Source organism: Rhodamnia argentea, chromosome 5, assembly GCF_020921035.1.
Source record: "Rhodamnia argentea isolate NSW1041297 chromosome 5, ASM2092103v1, whole genome shotgun sequence".
NCBI lineage: Eukaryota > Viridiplantae > Streptophyta > Magnoliopsida > Myrtales > Myrtaceae > Rhodamnia > Rhodamnia argentea.
The window spans coordinates 14,390,878-14,413,131 of NC_063154.1; the positions used below are offsets into that span (position 1 = coordinate 14,390,878).

General features: G+C 39.4%; 1 protein-coding gene across 1 annotated transcript; it reads left to right on the plus strand.

Moving 5' to 3' along the window:
• The first annotated feature begins 19,356 nt into the window (after positions 1–19,356).
• LOC115728065 (probable BOI-related E3 ubiquitin-protein ligase 3) lies at positions 19,357–21,427 on the plus strand. Its single transcript, XM_030658392.2, has 2 exons — positions 19,357–20,388; positions 20,550–21,427. The coding sequence occupies exons 1-2, from the start codon at positions 20,014–20,016 to the stop codon at positions 21,102–21,104; spliced, it is 930 nt and encodes a 309-aa protein (XP_030514252.1). The 5' UTR covers positions 19,357–20,013; the 3' UTR covers positions 21,105–21,427.
• Positions 21,428–22,254: the final 827 nt, after the last annotated feature.

The following is a 22,254-nucleotide window of genomic DNA, read 5'->3' on the forward strand; positions in this document are numbered from 1 at the left end:
TCATCGAAAACATTGTTGGCTTGCAAAAGTCTTCATCGACAACTAGATGTAGAAAGGACTTGTTCGAATCAATTACGTTATAGCTAAGAAATCACACTTAAACTTTTAGAGCGGTTAATTATGAACTCACAAATTTTACATGATCCTTTCCGAAAATGGAAGGGATTTAAGTATAAGTAAAAATTAAGATACCCTCATCATCTAAAATAGACAAAAAAAAAAAAATCCGATGAGGATAAAAGAAAAGATAATGCTATTGTCTAATTTCTATGTTTTTGGTTTCCTTTTTAGCCGAAATGCCTTAAGTGGAGTTGCACATGGTCAAGAAAGTAGCTATAAAAATAAGATATCATTAACTGGAGGTTTGAGACAAAAAAAGATGAAAATTTTCTCGCGCGGAATATACTTTCTCTCAATTTGCTTGAACATTTACTACATGGGTAAATCATGGAATTTCGTAGTGGGGGAAGGGCTATATTGGTCATTCAAAGAGTGGATACCAAATTCGACAATTCGCTCATATATGGAAAAAGTGTCAACAAAGTCCTAAACATATTGCATTGGTGTCAATTCAACCCTAAACTTTTTATTAGTGTCGGTTCCGTTTTAAACCTTTTGCATTTGTACCAATTGAGTCCATCCGATCAATTTTGATAGGAAATCGCTGACATGGATGCCGGTTGTCTTACGTGGCACTAGCGCCGATGTGAATTTATTATTTTTTTATTTTCTTTTATATTTTTAATTTTTTTCCCTTTTTCTTATTTTTCTTTTTTGTACATTTTTTATTATTGAAAGATGGCGAGGACGTCGCCACCCTCGCCGGCACTCAATAAAAAAAGAACATAAAGGAAATAAAAAAATTTCAAAATATGAAAAAAAAAAAAAGTCCACGTCAACATCGGCCGTGCCACATAGAATGATTGGCATCCATGTCTGCGATTTTCGACCAAAATTGGCTGGATAGACTCAATTAATACAAATACAAAATGTTTATGACTAAATCGGCATCAATAAAAAGTTTATGATCGAATTCACTCCAATGTAATAGGTTTAGGACTCTTTTGACACTTTTCCCCTCCGTATATTATACACGCGTTTTTGGTTTTTCTTTTTCTGCCATAAATAAAATAAAATGAGGCAATGGACACAAGCCGCACAACCACTCTTATAAAATAACAAAAAAAAAAAAAAAAAAAATTGGTCTGTATTGCCACACGTAATAATGCTAAAATACACTCTCTATTTACTAAAAACATCAAAATTTACTAAATGAAAATAGGCAACTAAGTTGGCTAAAAAAGGCAAGTAAAATGGGATCTATCTATTAACCCCATTTTCATCCTCGAACCAAAAGAACAAGTTAGAGTTGTTCGGTTCCCGATCCGATTCGGTTCCACCTAACCAAGAACAGGATTGGAGGGATCGGTTTCAGGGCCGTCCAATGGAATCGGTTGCATGCGCTTAAAACACATTCACATTTTAAACAACCCCTAATAATTAAGAGTTTAAATGGTTTCTTTAAAGATTTCAAGAAATAAATTAAAAAGAAAAAAATTGGTCCGGTCCGGTGGGTAATCGGGGATTGGACCGACAATTACCGGTTCCGAATTTATGGAATCGGGAACAAAACGGATGCCCCTGGAACCGGACCGAACCATCACCCCTAGAAGAAGTACACAAGAAATGCAAGATCATCTTGCTAATGATGTACGAAAATTTTTTATTGGGTTACAATTTTATTTCATTTTCGGATCTTATGGGCATTTTCATTGTTCATGGTTGGAAATTATTTAGGGTGGCTTATTTGATTTATGAAAATCTTCTCAATGAATATTATGTTGTTTGCTAACACTATTACCTAGAGGGGATGAATAGGTTACTATGATCAAACTTGGTAAAATAATGCGGAATAAAAATTTCAAGTTTGATAGGAGCAGATATAAAGAACAAAACTATGCAATGCTTCTATCAGATCGTAACCAAATGCGAATAAGAAAATAAAGAGCAATGCACAATAGTTTATAGTGGTTCGGCTTTTGCTAAGCCCACGTCCACTCTCCGACATTAATATCCTATTGGCTAAATTTCACTAAGTAATCAAATGAGAGATTACAATAAAATTTGGTAGCTTATAGTCAAGCACTTCAATACAAAAGTGAGTGCTGCTTCTACCTAAAGCTTTCTCACTCTACATACTTTTTAACATTGCACAATACCTTTCGAAGAATTACAATGTTCAGTTCAAGGAAGATAATATAGAATTTCGTGTGTTTTTCTCGAAATATGGATGATGAACTCTTGATCTCTCTCACTCTACAGCACCTTGTGCTCCTTATAAACTCCTCAATATCCAAGCTTCCCGTTGGATAGAATCACCACAGTATCAATCTCCAAACTAGCCGTTTGCAAATTGATGAAAAAGATTACATAGCTGTTGAGGTTGAAAAATCAGAGATTTCAAAGGATTTGCTTGCTCATACAATCAAATTCTTGAATCCATAAATCAAGTCTCTAATAAAGGAAATTATCTTTAGGGTGGTCCCAATCAATAAAGATTCCTTGTCAATCAATATAACTTAGGAAAAGAATATCAACCGGATCGTGAGATATTAGTGAGAGATGATGATTAAGATTATAACAACTTTGAGGATCGCATGAAGATTAGAATATATCCTATTTATGAATGAATAATAGAGTCTGCTTATGTCCACAAGATCTGCTTCTGTCAATATATAACACTTAGCAGATAATCAAGGGTTTTATTAAGAAGATGTTATTAAAGTACAACACAAAGTCTTTTCAAGATATTAAAGCATTTTTGTCAAACTTCAAAATCTAATATAATTTCTCAACATATTAGTCACTAGTAGCCTCGAAATATTTCCTATCCTAACGTAACGATGCTTGATTGAGATGATGTTTAGCTAAATCATTCAATTACGGATCTTCACAATCTGGCCCCATAGTCAATGATGACGACAAACTCAGCTTTGACGACGATATACAGTCGCTAGAAGTTTTCGTGACCAGACTATTACAACCAACATCTGTCGACAAAAACTTTGGTCGCCAAAACTAGCGGCCAGATATTGCCTTCTCATGAAATTTGTTTGGTCGCTAAAGACAATTACCAAAAAAGTCATAAATTTATTGCATTTGTATCAATTCAACTATAAATCTTTTGATGATTTGCTAATTTGATCTTTTTAGCAAATTTTAGCTGGAAATCGCCGACGTGGCGATCTAGTCGGCTCTCATTGTCTTTCGTGGCAATGCACATAGGATTCTCATCGCCGACATGGAAAATTTTTGCAATTTTTTAAGTTTTTTAATTTTCCAGATTTTGTTTATATATTTTTTTATTTTTATTTTTTTACAACCTTGGGTCGATGAGGTCAATTGCTCTCGCTTGTGGCCAAGAAGGGTCGGCCCGCAACCTTGTCGGCCTAGGGTTGTAGAAAGGAAGAAATTAAAAAAGAAAAGAAAAGAAAAGAAAAGTAAAGAAAAGATCAAAGAAATAAAAAAAACTTCAAAAAATTATAAAAAATTGTTCATGTCGGTGCCAGTCGAGTCGCATAAAAAAAATCGGTGCTGATTAGATTACCGGATCAGCGATTTCTAACTAAAATTGATCGAAATAACTAAATTGGCGAATCGTCAAAAAGATTTGGACTATATGAGCCAAATTGAAAGGCTTGGGACTTGAATTAACACAAGTGCAATAGGTTTAGCACTTTTTTGATATTTCCCTGACAAAATTTTTATCGCACTAACTTTCAATACGATCTTGATTTTGATTGATTGGCATGAAAAGACTGGCGATGCACAAATCCGAGGCAGGTCGGACTCATAGTTCGGATGCCGTCGGCCGGTCAAACTCTTGGAAACCCGCAGGGCAAAAATCAAAGAAGTTGGTCTTGTTCTCTAGGCATCCCCATGATGCGTAAGCCCTAGGGAACCTATTGATGCTTAAGTTGATGCTTAAGTTAGAGAATGCGTGCGGAGGAAGGAGGAGGAGGGAGGCAATGAAGAGTAGAATTAGTGGTCTCTGTTCACAAGTGTCCATGACTTGCCTTGTAGGTGGGGTTACTCCTCTCTTGTAGCCGTGCAAAATGCTCATAGTAGGCATAGCACACGATTCTTTCAAGACTTTGGCGGCATTACCTTTCATTCTTCTACGCTTTTGGCATTAAATTTATGGGACTTGACTCTTGGCCTAAGCCCTGCTAAGTCCAATTGGAACTTGGGTCACCGCGAAGAGTCGACTTTCGCGTTCAACTTTAGACTTAGCGTGTGCCTAGCGCAACTCGCACTTTGACTTTTACTTACTCCGAGACACTTGAAATTTTCTTCAAACATTCGAATATTTAACTTATAGAATCGCGTATAACTTTTTCCTAACTTTTCGAGACTTAGAAATTTCTTTGGGGTTCATTATTTTTGAATTTCGGAAGGTAAAAGTCTAAGTTGGAACTTAGAATAGCCGATCAGAGGAAGCAAATGGAAGTGATTTGAAACCCTTCGTCTCATCCATTGCCATGTAATTTGGTCTTATTTAACATATATAAATCCCCTTGGCGAAAAGAAAAGAAACAATGACATAAATGGTCTCCGATCTTTGGCCCAACATGTAACGTGGTCTCTAAACTTTTAATTTGTTCAATGTGGTCCTCCCTGAACTTTTGATACATGTTTAGTTTAATCCATGAACTATTTGAAAATGTTCAATGTCGTCTTTCCATCAATTCAAATTCAAGGACGACATTGAACATTTTCGTATAGTCCATGGATTAAATTGAATATTTACCAAAAATCCAACACCATATTGAACAATTTAAGAGTTCATGGACGACATTGCACATTGAACTAAAGTTCAGAGACCACGTTGAATAAAAGGAAAAAAATTGAAGGACTACATTATGTACTAGGTCAAAGTCTAGGGACTGCAATGCAAAATTTCATTTTCCTTCGTCGGCATCAGCATGAATTTCGTGGTATGTCTCGCCTCTGTCAATCTAGATTGTCTTTAATTACATACGTACAGTCACGCATTCACGTGCAAAATCCTGGGACGATCAGCTTTCAAAAGCCTTAAATTTCTCGGAAAATATTGAGCAATGCATGTCCATGTCAACTTTAATCACTCACCAACACCAGACAAAGACACCATCGGAACACATGCACTGCATCGAATCGACGCATGCACGAACGTCTGCAGAGAGTCTCCCACGAAAATTCAAACCACGACGTGTTTTTTAATGCAATGGGAGACTGGCGTGTCTTAGCTGGGGTTTGGGAAAAGGGGAATTGCTTATCACCACATCCGAATATTATTTGTCAAAATTACTTTTGCATGTCTATCGAATATAGACATATCAAAATGGGTCACAAACCCATATCTTAATCTATATATGACGGGTTAAGTTGTTACATGAGTAACTTATATTTAATAAATGGATCATAAATGAATTTAAATATAATGTGAGTGCTACTGTTAAATGGGTTATAAATTCGTTTACATCTTATTTGGACCCAATCCACTTCTATGACCATTTCTTCATTCTCTCTCCCATTCACTCAATCTCACACTCACTCACCTCGGTTTGAGTATGAGTTTTCCTAAATTTGATTGATTGGAAGTGTTTTAAGAATAAGAATCAGATTTGGAATGGTTTGGGTATGGGCCAGGCTAGTATGAGTAACTAAGGGCATGCATAACAACAATTTGGAGTAGAATTTTGCTCCAAGAGAGCTTCTCGAGCAGAAATCCGTTTGATAATACAACTTTTAAAGCAGAAATCTGTTTGATTACACAATTTCATTTTTCTATTTGTGGAGTTTTTTTTTTTTTAAGAAGTAGAAACATCAATTTCTACTTAGAGACGGGAAAATTACCAAAAAAGTCCCAAACCTATGCAATTATGGCAATTCAGTCCTAAATCTTTTTTTTTTTTTTGCCGATTTAGTCCTAAACCTTTTGTAATTGTGTCAATTTAGTTTATCCGACGAATTTTAGCCGGCCGGTGCTGACGTGGACGCCGGCTAGGGTCGAACCTCGCCCGGCCGTGGCGGGGCTCAACCTCGTCATCACCGCCTCGCTCAACGATGGTGAGGCTCGACCCCCACCGTGGCAAGGGCGAGTCGGCCTCTCCTGCCGCCCCTCCGGCCGATCATCGGACTATGGCAACCGGCTGGAGGTGGGGAGGGGATGGGAGGATAGGGAAGTGGAGGATTAAAATAAAAAGAGAAAAAAAAGAAAAAATGAAAAATTTATAAAAATAAAATAAATATATATTAAAATATTCAGTTGCAAGCCAATCGGCGTCCACGTAGCGTCGGTAGGTCAAAATTTGCTAGATGGACTGAAATGGCATAATTGCAAAAAAAATTTATGATTGAATTGACACAATTGTAATATGTTTAGGACTTTTTTGGTAATTTCTTCGCTCATAAGCAAAAGTAGAAAAATTAAATTCTGACCAAAAGTTAATTTTTAGAGTAGAAGTGTTGTCGTGAGCGCCCTAGATTTGCATTACAATAAATGGATTATAAACGGGTTAAATAGATCTATTTAAATCGGATCATTTATGATCCAACCCACATGTTTAACAAGTCTAATCGAATACGAAATTCTCCTTTGCTATTTGGGAATTTCTTATAAGGGTTGGGTGTACTGAACGGAATCTGTCACGATAGTTGGTCATACAAGTCTTACGTTGGCACTACCTATTAGTCCCACGCGACCTATTAGTCCCACGAGAGCGACCATCATGATTGCATTTGGGCCTGGGACATCAGATCTAGACAAGAGTTTCTTAATCACGTTCCTTTCGAGGGGTAAGCAAACAAAACCACCGGGGATCGTCCGCGATTAACGGAACTTATTTCAACCATGCAATGTATTCGATCATGGTAAGTTATGGACATCACTCGTGCTCAAAACTTGAATGAACACAAATTTTTTCCTGTGCTATTGCATTTGGGAGTGAGCTTCGGGGCAGGAAGAGCAAGTCAAAAGGATCTTTTTATTCGAAATATAATCCGGACAAGACAAAGAAAAAAAAAAGGTAACGCTCGTCGGCGACGTTTCTGTAAAGAAGATAACATGACTCACCCACGTAGGACTCCTGGTGGAAAAGCAGACCACGCATGCCATGCACCCAAGTCAAAGTAAGTAATTGCCCCGGAAGCCCCCCAAAGATTTTTTCTTATATCTTTCTCTTTTTTTCGTTTTTTGTTGTTATTTATGAGGAGATTAATGTTGAAGATCACACCAAACATCGACACGCTCCACATGACTTTGGTCAAAGTAATTGCGAGACTATGTCCTTTTTTGGTTTGCCGGAATCACATTAGGAACAAGTTTAAATTAATTACAAAGAATACCCCATACACTATTAAACTAGATATAACAGAAATACTACCATTTTTACTTCTTCCTTTTTGCATACACCCGACCCGTGTGAACCCACTTCATCTCAACCTTCGAATCACGTGGATCCGACATGCGCCCACACTGTTCAATGGCTGAGATGGAATTAGCTCACATGGTTTGGATGCATACAAAGATTTTCCTAACCTCTTGAGTACATCAAGCCATACCTCTAAACTAATTCCGATCAACAATAAAGTTTCGTAAAATGATTATGTCAATGTTCTTAATCTATTTTGAGATTAACCTCATATTCTGGGATCACAAAAAAAAGAAAGCAAATAATTAGAAATTATTGTAGGATCTTATAATCTTTTAAAAATTTGTGGTCTGCAACATATTGTTACTCTCATAGTCGCCCAAAGACCGCTGTGCTAGCAAAGCCCTAAAATTGTCTCTGTTTTTTTTTTTTTTTTTATTCTAGTCCAAATACTCAGATTTAGAAAGATGTTGAGTAAATGTATGTGCCAATGTGATGACAAAAAAATCATATTTAATCCACAGATTTGGCACGTACATCCGATCCAGCCACCAATCATGCTGACGGTCCGTTTATAAAACTTCAATACTATGAAGGGACTGATAGTATAGGGGACAAACCAGTAATGTTCGGTGGGAGGTGGGTCGCCATCCCATGAACCTTCCACTTTATGGATTTTCACGAACGCGCATGCACGTCTACACGATCGCCATGTGACCGGTCTCTCCCATGAAAGATTGAATCGTGATGTCTTTTGTACCATTCGAATTTCTAAAATACAAATCACGCATTCGTCTATCAATTTAAGCTTTTAGAACATTTAATGGTAGTTCCCACAAAATTTCGCACGATACCAACGTAGGAGCTCCAGAGTTCGAACATTTTCAGGCTCCTATTTACCTTCCCTAATTGCATATTTTCACGCTAGGTTTAGACCGGAGTCTAGCCTACTCATGACAGGGAGTGTTAGAACCCTTAAAATATTAAACAACACTTTCGCTTATCAGTTTAAGCTTTTGAAACAGTTGATCAACGAATCTCGGTGTATTTTCATCACTCTGCAACGACGAACAAGGTCCAGATCAATCAATCAGAACGAGCAGATAAGGAGGCTTTGCTTCGCCAAGCAAGGACAAAACAAGGGACAAGAGAAGGCAACTAACAGAAAGTCTTGTGAACGAACATGAAGTCCCACGTACGACTTTTCCTTTTCATTAACTCAATCAGACAGTCCCCGAGATGAATGTAAAATGGGGGATCTGTCCTCTTTCTTTCCCCCTTTCTTTCTTCTCTTTGGCCTTTTCTTTTGGGCATCTTTCCTGGATTCTTTTCTCTCTCTTTTTTTTCAGCTGTGGCTCCATTATGTAGGGCATTGAAACGGTCCATTGAAGTCTCTGTCACGCACATCACAACGCCAGGACTCCTCCTCCTCCTCCTCCTCCTATCTATCTATTGGTGGGTCACTAGGTCAGACATCTTGAAGCAGTGGGACTCTGGAGAGGATTAGATTATTATTCACGTCTCGTCTCTATCTTCAAGCCGACCCTGAAGCATTGCTCACGGCAGAATCTTTGAGCACAACCCTACTTTTTTTTTCACTTCCCTTGGAAAGATGATTGTGCCATTACCATGATATCTGGTATAAAGACACAGCATATGTACCTACCCTACTAACGAAAAGACAATATTGAATATCTTGATACAGTCTAGGGACCAAACTAGATATTTACCAAAGTCCAGGGAGCCATATTGAGTAAATTAAAAGTTCAGGGACGATATTGCGCATCGGGTCTCAAGGGCACATAGAATAAATTTTGAAGTTCAGGGACCATGTTGTGCGTATAGCCAAAATTCAGAGACCATTTGTATCATTTATCAACATTATGATTAGTCATGGCATTTCTCAGATATTCAGATACGGGTGTGTTGGGGAGTGCACCCCTTATGTCCTCGTGGGATGGAGCACAATAATTTGATCCCGGGCCTCATAACTTCAACTTCGATTCGAGGGACGCGAGCAGAGCAGCAGCCAACTCCCCTCAACCGAGACTATTCAATTGGATTGAAGAGGCCAAAAGCACTGGGGCAACACAGGGCACAAACGTATTGAAAACTGTAACACCCCAATTGGTCGAATAGCTCTAGCCCATAGGGCGAGGGTGGTGAAGAATCCGAGCAAGCCATGTGCATGCAAATGCCGCACAACCCAACACTAAACTGCACTGTTGGGAAGCGAGAGATCTCAGAAGCTGCGTCCACATCCACTTTCCTAGCCAGGAAGCTAAAGAACAAAAACAAGTGGTGGTTAAAATTACGCCCGTCAAAATAGGTCATAAATCTATATTTTTTTTTTCTGTTTTGATCAAATAGGATGTTAAATGGATTAATTATATTCAATAAATGAGTTAAAACATAATATGATTGTTAAATGAGTAATATTTGAATTTACAACTTACTTAGACATAACCCATCTCTGTGACTCTCTCTTTATTCTCTCTCGACCTTTCTCGATCCCGCACTCACTCGGTCCGCACTCTTATCTCAGTTTGAGTACGAGTTTTCCTAAATTGGATTAAACATGGAAGTACTTTAGGAATATGAATCAGATCGGATATGGGAAAATGGTGTATCGGATTCTTGGTGCTGTCCATCGAAGACTTCAATAATAGGCCCCACCACCTAGAGGGCTTCTTTAGCTTCTAGTCAATGTGGACAGAGCAGAGAGGCGTTGGCGTTGGTGTTGGATGTTGGATGTTGATTTTGTGCGGGTTATGGGGTTGTGTTCACATGGAAAGCACCAAACACAGACACGCCCATTCCTCTTCCTCGGGCAGATGTTAGAACCGTCCCAAGCGGAAAAGGACAGACTCTTGTCTTGAGGTCTTCATGCCTTGCCTGTGTGGGCATCACATGGGCCACCTCTCTCCCCCCCAAAAGTCTCTTTCCTCCCTTTGCTTCTTTTCCAGTGCCAATGCGAGAAAATTTTGTTTTTTCTTCTTTTTTTTTCCTTTATTCAAATACATGTCATCGTTACTTTTTTTATTTTATTTTGCGTCAACGTATCATTATCATAAACATTGTCCTCTGGAACCCATTTCAACTTAATAGGGGATGACAACAATAGTAGTGATCGAATTTCGAGAAAAGTTTTAAAAGTAAAGTCATAAACCTATTACATTTTAGTGCCACTTCGGTCATGAACCTTTCAATTGTGCCGATTTAGTCTTAAACTATTTGCATTTGTGCCAATTGAGTCCATCCAATCCATTTTAGCTTGAAATCACTGATGTAGAAGCCGACCGCCCTACAAGACACGGTCATCGCCGACGCGAACTTTTTTAATCTTTTCTTTTCAATATTGAGGGCCACATGCCCTTGCCGGATCGGGTCATCGCGGCCTCGCCAGCCCCAAGCGAGGGCGTCGCAACCCTTGCAGACCATAGCGAGGGCGCATGAGCCCTCACCTAGTCATCGGCAAGCCTCGTCGGCCCTCAATAAAAAAAATAAAAAAAAAAAAAAAATAGAAATTATAAAAATAAAAAAAATGCCCACGTTAACGCCGCCCATACCACATAGGATGAACGGCATTCACGTTAACAATTTTCGATAGAAATTGGCCGGATGGACTCAATTGACACAAATGCAAAAAGTTTAAGACTAAAATGATACAATTGAAAATTTTAAAACTGAATTGGCACTCATGCAACATATTATGACTTTTTTTACACTTTTCCCATAGAATTTTTGTAGGATGTGCAATATGGTCCAGGAACTTTCAACTAGTTCAAGTAGGCATCTAAACTCATGTTATGGATAATTGCATATGGTAATTGCACCAACAAAAAGTTGAGGGAATTACATGTCCGACAAAATTTCGAGAACAAGTAGTGTGGTTAAAATTGATTTCCTCTGAATTTATGTCTCCTCAATCGGCTAAGGCTGTATTGGTTGTACTATAGCACAAATTGTGTCCAATGGGCACTGAATAATCACAATAAACGACCTTTTTTTCTAATAGTATGTCCGCAAAGGATTGGTAGACTCATAAATTAAGGTGTAAATTTACCACCTTTGATGACAAAAACTTAAGCACGCAATTTAATGAATTATCCATATTTAATCAACATAAAAAGGAAAAATGTCCATTTTCCTAGCTCCCCCACTCCTATATCCAAATCCCGAGCACACGCCACAATTGTTATCAATTACCTCGTCTTCCACCCACCCAAAGGTTTAAGGCGATAGGTGGAGGGAGACCCCATAAATATAAAGAGCATATCGGACCCATTATCAAGCGATATAGGATAATAACTTCAAAATTCCCTCTCACGTGCAAGCCGAATTATGAGCAGCATGTGGAATTTGACTAATGAGGGATGGGGGCACAATCGAGAAAGGGATAACACTAGTTCTAATACCAAGTTAAAAAGTCTAACCCAAAAACTTAAACTGATGAGTGGAGGAAGACCACATAAATATAAAGAGCATATCAGAGCTATTATCAAGCGATATGGGACAACAACTTCAACACTCTACTTTATCACATCGGTCCCTTCTCCTCAATGTTGGGCATTTTCTTTCATTTAATTTCGAGATCATAAGTCAATGGCAACCTCAAATCGGAAGTGGTGAACCTCCAATGTCCGTCAGCGCATATTAGCGGTAGTGGGCCTCGATTTGTAATCTCAGAGAGAGAGAGAGAGAGAGAAGGGCATGAGTGGTGGCTGTAGTTTGTCCACGACGGGGGGTTGCACTATGGTGGGGGGGCGGCAAAATGATGTTTCGCACAATTAATATAGGGAAACAAGAAGAAGAAAAAGATCACGACGTAATGAAAACGAAAGGAAGAGATAAAAAGAGAAATGAAAAATTATGAGGGTAGATCTCACTATTGTGCATGTAATGATCCTGCTTTTGAAATTACGACCCTAAATTTATAGAGTACCAACTGATCGGAAATCATGGCGTTATACCCCAATTGACAACGTTAATTTCAAAAAAGGGTACAAACTGATGTCAACTCGCAACAGTCATATATATATTTTGCAAAGATCTTGTCGGAGAAGTTTCCAGATTGATAGAGTGTTAACTTAGGACGGAAGGGACTTCTAAAAAGGTGGATGGTTGTGCTAACTGTACATTGTAGAGCGATGTTGAAGGTGGTACTTAAATAGCTATTAAAAAGTTGAGAGACGGCATTGTATGTTTCACAAAGTTTCGACAACAAGCAGCGTCATTAAAATGGATTTCTATTGACTTTATATCTCATCAATAGGCTAAGGGTAACGCTGCATTGATTGTTCTATAACACCAATTGTATTCAGTGGGCAATGAATAAGTATAATAACATTTTTATGATAGGATGTCCACAAAGGATTGGCAGACTCATAAATTAAGGTGTAAGTTTACCACTTTTGAAAAGAAAAACATAAGCACGCAACATAATTAATTTTCCATATTTACCCAACATAAAAAAAAAGGAAAAAATTTACATTTTCCTAACTCCCCACTCCTATGTCCAAATCCCGTGGGCATGTTCTTTCATTTAATTTCGAGATCATAAATCAATGGCGACCTCGAATCGGAAGTGGTAAACCTCCGATGTCCGTTAGCGCATATTAGCGACAGTGGGCTTTGACTTGTAATCTCAGATAGAGAAGGACATTAGTGGTGGCTGTAGTTTGTCCAGGTTGCACTATGGTAGGGCAACAAATTGATGTTTGCACAATTAATATAGAGACCAAGACGAAGAAAAAGATCATGATGTAATGAAAATGAAAGGAAGAGACAAAAGAGAAACTAGAAATTATGAGGGTACATCTCGCTATTGTATGTGATGATACTCCTTTTGAAATTTACGGCCCTAAATTTGTAGAGTCCCAACCCGTTGAAAATCGTGGCGTTAAACACCAATTGACACTTAATTTCAAGAAGGGTATAATCTGACATCAACTTGCACTAGTCATATATTTTGAAAAGATTCTGTCGAAGAAATTTCTAGATGGATAGAGTGTTAACTTAGGATGAAAGTGACTACCAAAGAGGTGGATGGTTGTGTTAACTTTGCAATGTGGAGCAATGTCGGAGGTGGCAAATTTTTTTTTTTTGTTGGTCGTCGGAAGAGGTGGCAATTAAGTAGCTATTAACATGCGTTTGCTGTGTGAATTTCATAGAAAACTACTTTTAAAACAATGGCTTCTGGTATATTTAGAAAGATGTTTCTAGGTTGATAAACTATTAACTTGAAAATAGAAGGGACTACATAAGATGCGGATTGGTTGTGCTCACTTTGCGTTGTGGAATAATGTTGGAGGTCGCAACCAAGTAGCTATCAAAGTGGCGAAAGCGATGGCAATTCATCAGTAGTGGAGATAGCATTGGTGGAAATAGGCGTAAATGCATTGATGATGACGAGGGAATTGGCTTGAAACTGAACGATAGTGGTTGAGATTGTTGGTTACATGAATTTGGAGAGATGACTTTGCTTTTGGAAAGACGTGGATCATTAAGTTGTTTCTCCGATTCGATAAGGATGTGATGACAATTCATCAATAATAGAGGAAATGGATAGAGATTGAGATTGTAGTCAAGAGATTGCGAGTAGCTTTTTTTCTCCCAAGTCTCTTTACTTCGCAAAAACGTTGGCTTCGTGCCGAAGCAACACTAGAAGCGAGAAGGAGCCCAAATGCTATGAGAGAAGGAGCGGCAATTCTTTTAAACCCAAATGTCGAGATTCAGTCGTGGAGAGTTTTAATGGTTTGACGGCCAAAATCCCGAAATTAAAACACATCGAAGATCCGAATTGTGGAAGCACATGTGCCCAAAAGTACTTCAAATGAATGAACTAATGGGGTACTTATAGTATGAGGACTAGGACGATTAACGAATAGGATCATACCATGTGGCAACCCTGGTTTAGGGGTATGAATAGTGACCAAGTTGTCCAGTGTTGAGAGGATGCGGGCCAATGATGGCTTACGACGTGTCATGAGGACACCAATGACGAGTTACCACAGTCCGGAGGACATAGACAGACACAAAGCCGAATAGAAAAGGTCAGTGGTAGGCCAAGTCATTCCTAACGAGCTCGATCCGAGCTCATCAAGTCAAAAAGATCTCAGGGACATCCTACGCGGACATGATTAACTTCCGAACCAAGCACGACCCCTAAGTAATGACACTTCTTAGTAATTAATCTTGAGAACCTATAGTAAGAAATAATGTGCTTACTTTGCATTAACATAAAGATGACCAAATTAGGCATCTACAGGGTCAAAATTTGTCTCTTTCAACCATGTGAAGATCCTTTTCACATGCTCTCAATGTGAAAAATTAGAACATCACCTCTTTCCCCCTTATTAATAACCCCTTTTTCTTCCTTCTTAATCCTTTTTGGGTGGACTTTAGTTGTTGTGGAAGTGGATCTCCGAATCCGGCCGACACTGGACAAATTCTCCTCCGTGATTCCAGATCCATCCATTGCTTACCGTCCAAATTGGGTCCTGCCCTCAAACCCTAGCACCGGGATTTGTCGACCATTTAGCCAAGGTGTGTCAAGATTCACATCACATCACATCACATTGAAAATCACAGAATTTAATGTCTAATTCCAATCTTTTCTTTCTTTCTTTGTTTTTCTTCATTTTCTCGGTGTCGTCTTTGGTGGGCAGCTTCCCACTTTTCTTAGTTTAGGTTTGATGCGTCTCATGGAGCTACGTGCACTTGTCCCACCGAGATTTGTTTTGACATATTTGGGGATTTACGTAGATCCTTGTAATGACTTCTGATGTGACCTTGTACTAACTAGGATGATTATTCAAAGTTAGAAGATAGACATTGGAGACAATGGGAGGCTTACGTTCTTGAAGGGCAAGTTTTTAAGTTAGGCAAAGTTTAGAAACGACCCGTCTGTGCTGATGAGCCTAATCCTATCGTTCGTCCCGCCGCATGCATTCCCTATTCATGTTTTGTATTCACGTAAAAATGAGAAAGAATGCGCTTTTATAATTTGTTGTCTAGCAATGACTTGCTACAAAAAGGTTTTGAAATTAACAAGAAGTGAATGTGTGTGTCCATGGTCACTAGACGGATCACTTTAGGGTTTGAAAATTAGAGCGCAAAACTTAGAAAAGATTTGCTTAGGAGAGAGTTTACGATCGAGAACTGGATCGGTTTATGTTAGGTTCTATCTAAGAGCCAACCCTTTATTTTATGTTATTTGGATTCGGAGGTTTGAGTTGTTGAAGTAATTAAACCTGGCCTAATTCTTTAGAAACGAACAAGAAGTAAATCATCAAAAGCAAATTGGGTCTAAATCGACTAAATTTATGCATAAAAAAATCAGAAATGTGACTAAAACATTGAATTTTACGTCCGAAACGGACTTTGCCACCTTTAGGTATTGGCAAAATGATGTGACTATATCTTTGGCAAAAATTCCAATTAGATGTACTTTGGGAACAATCCAAAACCATTTCTTCGAGAAAGGAGCTTTAAAATCGAATCCGGCGCTCGAAGTTGGAACCTAGAATCAAACTAGCTCTAGGTCGATCCCCAGCTTCTAGAAGTCGGAACCAGAACCAATTCTCCTCCATCAACTGATTGTGCTTAATTCCGGTCAGCTCCGGGGTCGAACCGAATCTTATGATCCGTCCCTAGAGAGGCTCCCCTCGAGCATGCATGCCTACCCCTTCCTCCTGACCCCATGGAAAAGGAACCCTAATGGCCTCTTCAGTCTTTCTATGGCTGCTCTAATTAATCTCTGTCCACGAAAATTAGGTCAAGGAAGGCTTCCCCTCCCGGAAAGACGGACCCTACTGTCGAGGATTTCAAAATTTAACGCATTGTTGCCGTAGGAAAGAAAAATTCAATCTTGACGACTTCGATTGCATGCATGAGAAAGCTGCTTCGAATAATATCTCTCAAGGACCCACAAATCCCGCCTCAAGCATCATAAAAAAAAAAACAAGAAAAGAAAAGAAAATATCGTCTTTGAATTTATTAATTGGATCACATGGCTAGAAGCAGTCGAGTCATCATATGTCAATTCATCACGCTAAGGCACCCACATTTGAAGGCCAATTTTAAATAATTGTCAATTTTGGACTTGGTACGGCACGCATGAACTTGATTTATCATATGATACTCCTTGCTCCACGTGGCTTACTCTCATTTAATTTATTCATGCAAACGTTTTAGATTATTAATTTGGTTGTTGTTATTGTCGTGATATAAGTACAAACTAGGGGAAAATTACCGAAAAAACCCTAAACCTATTTTACCAGTACCAATTTAGTCCTAAGCGTTTTAATTAGACCAATTTAGTTTTAAACTTTTTTCATTGGTGCCAATTCATTTCATTTTGACAAATTTTGATTAGAAATCATAAACATTGACGCTCATTGTCTTACATTGCATGACCGGCATTTGATGTGGATAAATTTTATATTCTTTAAATAATTTTTTCTTTCTTTTGTTTTTTTCTTTTGTCATTGTGGCAGTTGCCCATGCTGCGAGGGTGGAACCCTCACCGAATCTAGCAAGGGCTCGACCCTCTCTACCTAGTGAGGGCTACCTGCGTAGCCAGGCACATCTGGCGAGGGGTTGCCTTGTGGCTTAGGCGAGTGCTATGACCCTTACCCGCCACAATGAAAAAAAAAATCATAAAATAATTTGAATAATAATTAAAAAATTATTAATTTTTTTCATTTCAACGACGATCATGCCCTAAAGAATGGTCGGCGTTCATATCAGCGATTTCCAATGAAAATTGGCCGGATGAATGAATTGGTATTGATGCAAAAGGTTTGTGATTAAATTGATCCAATTAAAAGATTTAAGATTGAATTTATGTAGGACGGGACGACTTTCAAACTTGATGGGGATCAATCGGATGCTCAAAGAGCCTCAGACACCAATCAATTTCAAACTAGAAAAGCGGAACACATTAACGTAGCTATAGTTTAACAGGAACTGTTATTTTAGAATTAATGAGACGGTCCAACACGAGTTTTTTTTCGTTTCCTCAATGGGAATGAATTCTTTTAGGATGGATGCAATCAAATTTCAATCAAATATGCATGTCTAAAATATATAATGCTCTTCAACCTTAATGACCGGATCAAATTCCTTAAACCGAGGGGTCTTTAGGAGGACCAAATTGATCCGAAGATCGTATTTGACGAGTAGGGCTCTCTAAATTGGTTGCGTGCGACGTTACAGCAATCTAGAACACAGAAATTAAACAAGAAAAACGAGTCAAAAGAAGAGAAAGAACCTCGGAGAGACTTTCACGGTCTTGACTTAGAATTTCGGGATCGTTATGTATTGAATATATTCTTAATCCGTTCTATTATACGTGATATATTGATTGCCATAATGGTGGATTTTCCGGTGATCTATTAAATTCAATCACCCGACGATTAATAGAAACATTAGGGTTTCGAAAGCAACTTTGGAAATTTCGATGCGCATTGGATACTTTTCCCAAATACCGAAACACGATCATTTATGGCGCGCATAACAACATTTATGCTATGAAAATCAATTTCTAATCAGAAATTGATTTTTCTACTCTTACTTCTAAGCAGAAGTTGATTTTTCCACTTTTGAAGAGAAATATTTTTTTTTACTTCTTCAAGTGGCTCCAAAATTACTTCTAGAATTTAAAAAAAAAATGCTTCAAAAGTAGAAAAATGAAGTTGCGTAACCAAATTGATGCTTGCTCCAAAAATTACATTACCAAACGAATTTTAGGACTCATTAAAAGTTATTTAACTAAATGATTTTTTTACCTTTTAGGAAATGCCACCATCCATGATTCTTCAATTATAAGTTTATCCTGAAGAGTTGGCAGAATTCACCGAGAAATAAAAAAATCATCCTTCAAATTACATTCTTGAACATCTCTAGTTTCAAAATATATTGAATCGTAATTTCGCCGGACTCCCGCTTTGACTTTGGCTTTTAATTGGAATTATTCCTACTGGTACTTTTGACTTTCGCCTTTGTTTTGCGGAACTCGTACTTTGACTTTTATTTAACCCCGAATAATTGTCATCTTTCGTGATTAAATGCCCTTTCCTATTTCCTAGAAATTACTTCGCATCAAAGATATCGATTCTTCTTCTTTCTTTAATTTTTTTTTTTTCGGAAACTCGAGATTGTGCTCCGATCAAAGTCTCCGGATTTTAGACCCATTAGACATAGATCTTAACTATTGCTAGATATACCTAAATTGCACGCGTATCTGCCGAGAACGATAGTAGGATGGTAACATTAATTGCAACCTACAAGCCATAGAATTTCGAAATCAAGGGTGTGATCGTAACTATATAAATTTTTCTAGTAGGGTAATAAGTGTAACAAAGCTTTTGCTCATTTGACCAAGTCTCCGAAAGAGAATTACCTTTTCAAGGGTGTCCAAGAATATTACGATCTACACTATCAAAATATCGATTTACGTTTTGGGTGAGCTTATGATCCCTTCGAGGAATTCTTTTCACCGTTGGATCGAAAAGCAAAACTCCGCAACCGTCCGGTCCGAGATCTATGGAACGGCCGAGACATGTTGCATTTTCAACTAGACGGTTCCCCTGGAAACCCTGGAATCGCCTCGAGATTTTACACTATATTACCTCAATTTTATATCTCTCTATTGGGGAGTTGCTTGACCTAAATTAGCTTCAATAATCTACCAAGTGGATAGCCACGGACCCAGCCCTAGTACTTCACCACCATCTAAGAAGAAAGAAATAAAATCTCCTAATTTTGTCCTGCCAAAAAAACAGGGAGAATCCGTGAAAAAGAAAGCTCAGAAGTTGCCCGCCCTAATTTTCAGCCTTACCCTTAAAAGAAGAAACTGACAAAATCTCCCCTCTTTGCTTAAAATATGAAATCTGACTCATTCACAGGCTGATAAATCTCAACCTTCGAGCGTCTCTCGCACCCCCACTTGGAATTGAATTCCCCTGCTTTTCTCCTCTGCCATGTCATATGAATAAACAAACCTAATCAAGAAAAGCTCTGTCAGTCTCTGTCTCTCTCTCTCTCTCTCTGGTGAACAGAAAACCTCTGACCCGATAGTTCAGTCACAAAATCTGCATGTGTACGTTGCTGCTTACCGCGTCCCAAAGACTCTTCCCTCCCATCTATCTTTAACGCTCGTTCAAGCCAAGCCATCGTTATTAATAGATCGTGCCAGAGAGATAGAGGGGGAGAGAGAGAGAGAGAGAGAGATCCGAGCACCCTTTTCCCAAGTTTTTCAGTTACTAGGGAACCCCTCCCCTGCTTTTGATTAATTCGATCCGAGTCGATTAATTGGAACCCAAGTCCTCCTCTTCCGAGCCTTTACTCTCTCTTTATATAACGTTCCATACATCCTTGGCTTCTTCATATGCCCCCCTCAAATCCCAGCACAAACCCAACAGAGCAGGAGGAGGAGGAGAAACAGAGAGTTCTTGAAATTTGAAAAGCTCTGTTGAAGGAGACCGAGGCGAAAGCTCTTCTGGGTTTGAAGCGAAATCGGCTGAAAAAAGGCTTTTGGGGAAGTGGGTATTGGTTTGATTGGTGTGGTTGTGTGTTACAGAAGGGGAGAGAAATGGCCATTCAAGCGCAGTTGTATCCTGGGAATAACGTTGGCGTCGGGTTGCCAACGTGGGGCTCTTCTCAAGGTTATGCCGTTGCCGCCGACCGCAGTGGTTGTGGACACGACAATGGCTTTTCTGGGATGAAACAGAGAGAGCAACAGCAATTGCAATTGGAGCTGTTCTTGCAGCAGCAGCAGCAGCTGCAGAATCATGACCAGAGGAACCATGGAAACTGGTGTTTTGACAACGCCTCGCTTGTGATTACTGCTGAAGACGGTGCAGCCCCAATTGCTGCTGCTGCTGCTTCTTCTTATTCTTATTACCAGAGCCTCCCTTTCCAACTCGATCCGCACGGCCAAGAAATCGACCACCTCCTTAGACTACAGGTGAGCCACAAACGCAACCCGACAAGGCACCATAAGATTTCTTATAGATTTGCGCCCCTGAACCTGCTTTTGTCGTTTAACTGTTATGCACGTGGACAGAGCATTTCATGAAGCATTTCATGCCGTTCAATTTTAATTTTATTAATGTTTGGCAATTACAGAACGAGAGGTTGAGGTGGCTGGTGCACGAACAGAGCAAGCGGCAAGCCGAGTCGATGATGAGGAAGATCGAATCGAGAGTGCAGATCTTGTTAATGCAAAAGGATGAAGAGATCGCCCAAGCGGCAAGAAAAACCGCGGAGCTGGAGGAGCTCCTGAGGAAGCTGGAGGCGGAGGGCCGGGAGTGGCAAAGGGTGGCCCGAGAGAATGAGGCCATGGTTGCATCGCTTAGCAACACGCTCGAGCAGCTGAAGGACAGCCCCTGTTGCAGTAGCTCGAGCTCCTGCAACAGCAATGGAAATGCAGGAGAAGACGATGTGGAGTCACGCCGTCGAGGCGCGGCGATGGCAAACGCGAATCCAAACGGAGAGAGCGGTAAATCGGGAACTGGCGAGAAGGGCGCCGGAATTTGCCGGTGCTGTAACGCGAGAGAGTCGTCGGTGTTGTTCATGCCTTGCAGGCACGTCGGATGCTGCCCGGCGTGTGAGCCTCTTCTGGGTTCCTGTCCTGTCTGCAGAATGGTGAAGAAAGCTAGCGAGGTGGTTTTGTTTTTCTAGGATTTCTTTATTTTTCTGGGCTATATTATTCGTTAATTTATTTTAGCTTTTCATCTTATGTCTTGGTGAATTCTAGAGAGCTAGGTTGAGTTTACATTTGTGAAGATGGTGGAGCCGGAGCTCTTTTGAAAGATGGATGGTGACACATTGATCATTTTCTCCATTGGGCAATCTAAAATTTTTTCCTTGTTCTTTTCAAACGAGTCTGATTTTTACTTAGGTAGTTCCAAGGCAATGTCTTTTTCGAATTGGGGTCGTAGGACTTTTATTGAACTGATTGACAGTATAAAATTAATATTACAACACTGACAGATTATTGAAAATCCAGTGGTTATTTGTTGACGTTGCCTCTTTTGACAAGTTAAAGGGCAAGGCTTTTACGATAGGAGGTGATTGTTTGCGGTGTCTTTCGGTAGCAAGAGTTTGAGTAGTGTTGTTGTTTGTGCAATTTCGATGCCTAGTTTGTTTTTCGCATAGAGGTCCCAAGACTCGCATAGAGGTGAAGGTTTTGATAGCACGACGGAGTGGCGGAGGTGTGGCAGAAACCTCGGGTCGCGACGTCCATGTAAGTTCGTTAGCCCATATCGGTGGTTGCCGGCCTCGGGTGATACCCGAGACGTGGGGTTTCCAAAGGCTGGGTCGCAGCTCACGGTGGCAGCAACCTATGCGAGCCTTGTTGAGTTCGTTAACAAAATCGGCAATGAAGTTAGAGCTGCAGACCACAAGGATGGCTTCGAGGGGAGGGTAGCCAAGTTGAGATTAGGGCTAAGCATGGTTTCGTGGTAGAATCGAGAACGGTCCTGTTCTCGATTCTAAGTTTTAGGATGTGCATGGTAAGTTTTAGATTCCAAAAATTAGAAAATCGGTTCTGATAGGTACGTTCCGAAAACCTGGAATAAATTTTTGTGTTTTTCTTGTTTTATGTTTTCGCGCGATCCTATGGTACTCCATCGCGTCTAAGTTTCCATTTCCGGCAATAATCATGATTGAGATTTTTACTTCATTATTTTCTTATGTCTAAATATGAGTTGTGGTCAATGGATTATAGTAGCAAATGATGGTCATTAGAACCGATATTTTGTTACAATAGTTCAATTAAGAATATAAGTGGAACCCGGGTAAAACCCGAAACCAATCTTGGAACCTGTGA

Bases quoted from the DNA above. Each gene is read 5' to 3' on its own strand.
- LOC115728065 (XM_030658392.2), top strand. From the start codon at position 20,014: ATGGCCATTCAAGCGCAGTTGTATCCTGGGAATAACGTTGGCGTCGGG. The intron at 20,389-20,549 runs GTGAGCCACAAA...TGGCAATTACAG, and splicing joins ACCACCTCCTTAGACTACAG to AACGAGAGGTTGAGGTGGCT.